The sequence below is a fragment of the Bison bison genome, unplaced genomic scaffold (genome assembly GCF_000754665.1).
Source record: "Bison bison bison isolate TAMUID 2011002044 unplaced genomic scaffold, Bison_UMD1.0 scf7180017864066, whole genome shotgun sequence".
Lineage (NCBI taxonomy): Eukaryota > Metazoa > Chordata > Mammalia > Artiodactyla > Bovidae > Bison > Bison bison.
The window spans coordinates 182,078-190,474 of NW_011494638.1; the positions used below are offsets into that span (position 1 = coordinate 182,078).

General features: G+C 47.8%; 1 protein-coding gene across 1 annotated transcript in view; it reads right to left on the reverse strand.

Moving 5' to 3' along the window:
• BCL2L10 (BCL2-like 10 (apoptosis facilitator)) overlaps nt 1–1,675 on the reverse strand; it is a 4,170-nt gene extending 2,495 nt beyond the window's left edge. Inside the window, exon 1 of the mRNA XM_010836838.1 lies at nt 1,241–1,675. Coding sequence (XP_010835140.1) covers nt 1,241–1,675 — 435 coding nt within the window. The remainder of the gene's footprint in view (nt 1–1,240) is intronic.
• Between the last annotated feature and the right edge of the window lie 6,722 nt (nt 1,676–8,397).

The following is an 8,397-nucleotide window of genomic DNA, read 5'->3' on the forward strand; positions in this document are numbered from 1 at the left end:
ATTGGAGAGTTTCTGCATTTTGATATTAAAAGATTGTTTCTTACTCAATGGTGATTAGCCAAAAGTTGAGGAAAAAAAAAAAACACCACCTCCCCATCAACTTCCTCTTTCGTGTGGAAGGCCCTTGGGGGCCAAATGCCTTGTTAAGACTAATGGCTCAGGTGAGTTTCTGATAATTCACAGGCCTGGAGAGTTTGAAGACCTACGCCCCCACCCCCTCAAAAGGATGCCATTAATGCTAACACCTTAAACTGTTCGTATAAGGTCAAGGTTCTGACTCAGTACTATCCTTCCTCCACAAAAGGAACCCAATTCATCGATACAGGTCTGTCAGGAAATTGCAAACAGTGCAGTGTCTTCCCCAGATTATTTTTTGATTATGTTTCAATTGCTTTTTAGATCATGTTTTTAATTGCTGGTTTTAATAATTTGGCTGCATTTCTTCTGTAACTTGGGTCACTACAGTCATTGCTTCAAGTCCAGTAAGGAAGAGAAGAAAGAAGCAGGGGTCTCGCTCAGAACCCAGCAGGGCATTCTACCCTCTTACTGCAGGCTGGCCAGATTCTGCTTGATCATCGGCTTCGTTATGGAGCAGCAGTGAAACTCCTGCTCCAGCCTAGACCACAGTGATCAATGACTTACAGCTGAGAGCCAGGGCGACAGGCGATCTCACAATTGAAGGCTAAGTGCAGTAAATTAGAAGTTAAGGAACCTCAGGTCAGCACCACCACAGGGCGCACGTGCACACCCCACCCCCCAGACACCTCCGCCTTAGTGCTTCCTGAGAGATGTGGGGACGGACCAGGGGCTGCTTTTTCATTCTCATGTTTTAGGCTGGGGTGCTCTGACCTGCAGAGCTGTGGGCTCCATAAACAAAGCTGCATCTAAAAGTTCTGTATAAAGAATCCATCTGGCCCAGGTCACCCCATTGCGGACTTCATCACTATGGGATCTACTTAACTAAACAAAGCATCCAGACCTAACACGAGCACATCCTAAAACCGAAAGGTGGTCAAGGGAAGGGCCTGATGCTTTTTCAGAATGGTTTAGTATGCGAGCTGTCTAGCTAGGCCTGTTTCGGTAACTGACTCTACCAGTACAGAAAGTCAGACTTCACCCCAAACTTCCCAGTCCTGCTGAAACGAATGCCCTACAGGACTGGCGTCTCGGAGTCCCTCTGCTAGCCGGCAGCGTGGGCGCGTCCCAGGCTGCCCACCAGCCCCGCGTCCTTCGCGCTCACCCAGCCGCCGTTAGCCATCAGCCAGGCGCGGTGCCTTTCGCAGAACTGAGCACACAGAAGGGCCACCAGGAGCCGACAGTCCCTGCTAATGCCGTCGTCGTCTCTCTTCTCCTGCCGTCGGGTCGTCTGCGGTGGCCTCTCCAGCAGCGACCCCGCGAAGGTCACGAGTGAGGCCACGCGGCCCCAGCTGGGGCCAGGGTCTTCGTCGAGTAGCCTCTGTGCCATCCTGGCCACCAGCTCGACGCGGTGCCTGCGGCAGCGGCGGTATAGGGGCAAGACGTTTCGATTTGCTTCCTGGATACGTGCGGCCACGTGGCGCAGCACGGCAGCCTCAGGCGTGGACGGCGCAGGAGCTGGAGTGCCGGGCTCCCGGGCGCAGAACTCCAGGTAGTCCATCAGCAGCCGGGCGGTGCGCTCCCTAAACGGGTCCACCATGGCTCCGCCTCTACCGGGGGTCCGACCCCGGCCTGTTTTCTGAGCCTGCCGGCGCCCCGCCCCTTCTCGCATTGGCTCGGCTCAGCCCGCCCCCAGGCAGTTGCTTTCCCAGGTCTGGAGAGGCGCCTTTGATGGGAATCCCATCTACACTTGTTCCGGTCCGAACAGCCGAGGCCCCGTGGTGTGCATGGATTCACATAGAAGTCAGGGCCAGAGTGAGACTCTTTGGGGATTATTGTTTTTAGCTTTCGGCTTGGGGACTAAGAACCCGGAGGGGACAGTCTGGGCAGCTGGGCTAGACTTGTCTCTCCTTTAGGAGAGGTTCCCTGGTGGCTCAGATGGTGAAGAATCTGCCTGCGATCCAGGAGACCAGGGTTTGATCCCTAGGTGGGGAAGGTACCCTGGAGAAGGGAATGGCTACCCACTCCAGTATTCTTGCCTGAAGAATTCCATGGACAGAGGAGCCTAGGGGGTTATAGTTCATGAGCCGAACATGAGTGAGCCACCAACACTTTCTTTCATACTAGGAGAGGTTGACAAAGGCTACACACAGCCCTCCACTGGTGACTCCCTTGAAAGTATTATCAGCATTTTCTCCGATTGGATGGAAGCATCCAGGTGTGTGTTGGAGTCTGGCCATACGGGACAGGAAACAGGATAATTCTCCTGCATGTTGCTACTAGAGTACCAATATTATCTACTTTCGTGCATTCATTCATTCACTCATTTACTCCTAGCCTTTGGGGTGCTAGGTCTCCCCCTTAGCACTGGAGATACAATGGAGAACAAGGCATGTGGTCTTAAGGACCCTACAGTCTAAGTGATGGGACAAAGAAACGGCCAATCCCAGCACAGTTAAACTGTGGCTATAATAGAATTATTCAGCTTTTGGCTGTTTCTTATAGCTACATCCTTATATTACTTAAAATTCTCCACTTTTTACTAGCCAATCCCTCATTACTCCACTCCCCTATTATAGTTAATGTACTTCTTATACTTAATCTTTCTCTGTTCATGTTACTCCATGGCTTCTTTCTCCTGAATGGACTCAGGCAGACACAGAATTGGTATCAGCTGTGAAATTTGAGAGGGTTCATTGGTCTGGAGCAGTTTGAAATATCCCCACCAGGGTGAAAGATGAATAGCTGTAACTTGTATCACCTACAAAAAGAAAGAGGCACGAACTTGGTAGGTCACTTTGGAGGGAACATACACATCTGAGTATGCAACCTCAACACATCTACAGGCTGGTGGACTTAGGAGTAAAACAAGAGAAGGCTCTGCAGCTGTTCAGGCTGCAGCACGAGCTGATTTCCCAGGTGGTACAGTGGTAAAGGATCTGCCTGCAATGCAGGAGATGTGAGTTCAGTCCCTGGGTTGGGAAGATACCTTGGAGACGGAAATAGCAACCCAATGCAGTATTCTTGCCGGGGAAAGCCCATGGACAGAGGAACCTGGTGGGCTACAGTCCACGGGGGTGACTAATCAGCAACAACAAGCTGCTGTACTACTTGGGTCTTATGATCCAACAGATCCAATGATACTTGAAGTGTCAAATAGGGAAGCTGGATGGAATCTCTGACGAGCACCAGTAGCATTGCAGTGCAGACCTGTAGGATTTTAAAGCAAATCTATGTCCTCTTTTGCCAGTAACTATTCTCCTTTTGGGGAGAAGGCAATGGCACCCCACTCCAGTACTCTTGCCTGGAAAATCCCATGGGCGGAGGAGCCTGGTAGGCTGCAGTCCACGGGGTCGCTAGGAGTCAGACATGACTGAGCGACTTCACTTTCACTTTTCACTTTCACACATTGGAGAAGGAAATGGCAACCCACTCCAGTGTTCTTGCCTGGAGAATCCCAGGGACGGGGGGAGCCTGGTGGGCTGCTGTCTGTGGGGTCGCACAGAGTCGGACACGACTGAAGCGACTTAGCAGCAGCAGCAGCATTCTCCTTTTGAGAAGCAGGTTCTGGCTTGCTACTCAGTCTTGGCAGAAGCTGAATGAGGTGATCATGAAGTTTGAGATCTCATCATAATATGGATGCTGTTGGACCTATCTGGTTATAAAGTTAGGCATGCCCAGTAGCAATCTATCATAGAAATGGTATGTAAGAGACTGAACTCAGGTCCTTGACGTAGGATTGTATAGGTAGGTGGCTCAGATCATTGCAACACCAACTCCTGTTGCTTTGCCCCCTCATTCCATGCCTATGGCCTCCAGGGAGTTGCTTATGACAAGTTGACTGAGGGACAAGAACTCAAGCCTGGATTGTAGATGTGTTGTTGTTTAGTTGCTCAGTCATGTCCGACCTCATGAACAGCAGCATACCAGGCTTCACTGTCCTTCATAATCTCCCAGAGTTTGCTCAAACTCATGTCCACTGAGTCGATGATGCCATCCAACCATCTCATCCTCTGTCACCCCCTTGTCCTTCTGCCCCCAATCTTTCCCAGCATCAGGGTCTTTTCCAATGAGTTAGGCCTTCACATCAGGTGCCCAAAATATTGGAGCTTCAGCTCCAGCATCAGTCCTTCCAATGAATGTGCAGGGTTGATTTCCTTTGGGATTGACTGGTTTCATCTCCTTGCTGTTCAAGGGACTCTCAAGAGTCTTCTCCAGCACCACAGTTTGAAAGCATCAATCTTCAGCACTCAGCCTTTTTTATGGTCCAACTCTCATATCTATACATGACTACATGTGGTGGAAACACCACAGCTTTGGTTATACAGACCTTTGTCAGCAAAGTGATGTCTCTGCTTTTTACTACACTGCCTAGGTTTGTCATGGCTTTTTTTCCAAGGAGCAAGTGTCTTTTAATTTCATGGCTAAAGTCACTGCCCACAGTGATTTTGGAGCACAATAAAATTAAGTCTGTCATTGTTTCCATTTTTTCCCCATCTATTTGCCATGAAGTGATGGGACCAGATGCTATGGTCTTAGTTTTTTGAATGTTGAGTTTCAAGCCAGCTTTTTCACTCTTCTCTTTCACCTTCATCAAGAGGCTCTTTAGTTCCGCTTTGCTTTCTACCGTTAGGGTGATGTCATCTGCATATCTGAGGTTATTGATATATTGTAGATAGGTGTATATGATATGCTGGTACCACATGAAAGTGGATGGCTAGAGCCTTATAGCTCTGCTCAGGGTCCGGGGGCTTGTGAAGACAGTGGTGAAGGAAAATCCTCCCACTGGTTAGAAATTGAAGCAGGATATATGACTGTACCCTAAGTCTGGGGTGAGAGATGGCTAGAGTAGAGACCTACACTGATACTTGGGCAGGTGCTGCTGGTTTGGCTGAATGGTCAGGACCTTGAAGACTGGTGACAAGGAAATCTTGGACACAGATATGTGGGTGAACCCCTCTAAACAGGTGCAGATTGAAGACAGTTGTCTCCCATGTCAATGCCTCCAAAGGGTGGCCACTATAGAGGATCTCACTAATCAAGTAGACAAAATTCTGTGCTATGTGGCTATCAGAGAGCTTCTTTACACAGCTGCCATGGTGCCTGCTCTATGAATGCCCATGAATGAAGAGGCCATGCAGCAGAGACAGAGGATGTGGCCGTAACAGAACTCCCTCTCGAGGGCCTGATCTGCAAGTGCCAGCGATTCTGATGTGGTGAGAAATGAATTTTGCCAGAAGGGAATATAAACCTTGTCAAACTGAGCTGGTTGGGACATCTTATGAGTTCCCTTATTAAGTTAAATGTTTTGATATAGGTTCATGTTTTACTTTCACGGGAGTCATGATTTTACATTTTTGAACTTTTTATTTTAGCAGCAAGCACAGTTGTTTCTTAGATTTGGAGTAGCCTGGGTGTTAGTAGTAAATCTTCTGGCCCTGCCATTGGTTAATATCAGCTGAATCAAACAAATGAATAAATAACCTCCACACAGAACTTCTTATCCAGTTTGCAGTCAGACTTGGCTATAATCCCCGCTCTGCCACTTGGAAGCTGTGCAACTGTGAAAAAAGTTTTTCAGCTCTCCCGGCCTCAATTTCCTAATGTAAGAAATGAATGTGATGAACTGTCTGCATCATAGGTTGTTACAAGGGTTACATGAGTTGGTATGTACAAAGGCTTTAGCTTACTGCTTGGCACATACTAAAAGCTCTTTACAGAGGAGCTTATATTATTAATATGAATTGATCAAGGTTACCAGGCTCACTAGCACCACTTCTAACCCAAATGCAATTTGTGACATTTTTGGTGAGTCTTACCTATACGGTTTCTGGTTTTGATTTTAAAATACTGAAAGTAGCTAGAGACCACCTACTATTTTTTCATATACATTTTAACAGCTTTGTTGTGATATAATTCATAATACCACAAAATTCACTTTTAAAGTATAGATTTCAGTGGGTTGTAGTATATTCCCAGTAGTGCAACCATCACCACTGTGTAATTTCATTATCTCAAAGGATATCCAATCTCCTCAGTAACCACTGATCTACTTTCTGTCGCTATGGATCTGCCTATCATGAAAGCGGCACATTTCGTGTAAATGGAATCATTCACTATGGGGTCCTGTGTGCCCGGCTTCTTTTACCTGGTATGTTTTCAAAGCTCATCCATGTTGGAGCTTGAATCAGTACTTAATTCCTTTGTATTGCTAAAAAATATCCCATTGTATAGATAGACCACATTTTGGCTATCCATTCATCAGCAGTTGAACCTTTGAATTGCTCCACTTTGAGCTGCTCTGAACATTTGTGCTCAAGTTTCTGTGTGGACATGTTTTCATTTCCCTCAGGTACACGCCTAGGAGGGGAAGGCCACCTATTACTGGGGAACACAGACGGGTTGGAAACAGCGACTTCTGGTTCCTGGTTTACATGAGTAACCAGGCAAATGTTAAGCATTCCCCAGTGGTGTGTTGGTCAGATAACCTGGGGTTCAAAGATAGGCAATTTTTGTTGTCACAGTCTTTGCATAAATGTTCATACCATATTTGCACTGAGTTTTTCTTATGTATGTGGTTAAATCAACCAGCACATTATTTCTGATCCCATCTCCTCCCTGGAGGGTCTGCATCCTTTTCGCAACTACAGAAACATATTCATTTCACTTCTTTCACCAGAATTACTGTAAGTCCACGCACCGTGGAGACTGACCAGTCCTGAAGGCCAGCCTAGCTAGCACCAAGCCCTGGTTAGAGAAAAAGGCGTTGGCAGATGCTCTGAAGACTGATCTGATTCTCCCCTCTCACTGGTGAGAGAGCACGTGCTCCCAAAGGATCTACAGACAAGAAGATTCACTGAGACCCTTCCCCAGCTTGCCCCCTCATCAGAATTCCCAGCCCACTTCAGTCCTGCCTTATCCTGATCTCCAGGGAGGGGCCTTAGGGTCTGTGTGTTTAACTTGCTGTTGAGCCAGTGGGCACATGTGGGGAACGCAGATCTACAAATGCCTGCTCAGTCAGCAATCCTAGGCTTGGAGGGAAGCTCCAATCCCAGTGCCAGTTAATCTTTGAACTCAGCAGTTGGGCTTACCCCAGAATCCCAAGGGTCTTCCTTCGGAAAGACTGTCAAAGAGACAGCCCCCGCTGGTCTCTTGCCTTGCCCACTGCCTCTCTGTGCCCAGGTACGCTGCTTTCAAAGTCAGTATGACCCTGGGAGTCTTTCCAGGGGACTCTCCAAAGTCAAAACTATTTTCACAATAATACTGACTCCTTTTTTGTACGTGTGGCTTTTAAAACTCTCATTTTCTCAGGAGTTTTCAAGAGGCTACTGATGGGTGGTAGAATATGTGCTTCTGGAATCCTGTGTTTCATCATTTTTCTCAGTTTTCATTTCTAATATGATAAATATTGATAGATATAAGCCACATAAACAAGAAGCTCTTTGGGTCCTCAATAATTTTTAAGAGTGTAGAGATATCTTTAGATGAAAACATTGAGAACCACTAGCCTAGATGAATCTTTAATAATTACTATTTTGATACATGAGTAGGGACTGTAGGGGTGAGAGGAGAGGAAAGAATGAAAAAGGAGGAGAGTAGGGAGGAGGGGGAGAGGGAGGAGGAGGAGGGGGAGAGGGAGGAGGAGGAGGAGAGAGACAAGGAAAGAGGGGAAATAAGGAGAGAGAGGAGGGGGAAGACGGGAGGACAAGGGGAAGAATGTGGGAGAAGGGACAGGAGGAGTTGGAAGGGAGAGGATGAGAACAGCAAAGGTAAGAGGGAAGGAACTTTAGAGCTCTCCCATTTCCTAGATGAGGAAACTGAGGCTGAGAGGCATTTAGATATTATATATCCTGTAAAAGTGGAAAAGCTCGGTCTAAACCTTTGTCCCTATGCTGTCCCCCTCTTAAGATCAATCAAGGGTTAGCAGGATCACCTTCTAGCCAGATGGCCAAGCAACGAGGAGGCCAGGTTGCAACGGCCCTTACATCTTGTGCTCTTTTAAAGTCACTTACAATGCAGGGAAGGGTGTGGAGGAGGCCCAGGATAGGAAGAGGGAAGTGGATAATGGGTGCCTGCTCTGGCCCCGGGCTCACTGCAGAACCCCGAACCCAGACCCCCTTCTGGGAGGCCAGCCGCCCGCTCCCTCAAAGCAGCTGCCTTGGTTTTAGTGCACAGGTATTTCCCACACCACCTGTCATCACACACCTCCTTGTTAAACCCCTTCTCTGCCTAACCTTTCTCTTCGCTGGCTGGAAAGGGGGTGTCCAAGGCTGTGCACACCTGTGGGCACATCTGTTTGGCCCCTTCACCACAATGGTTTAG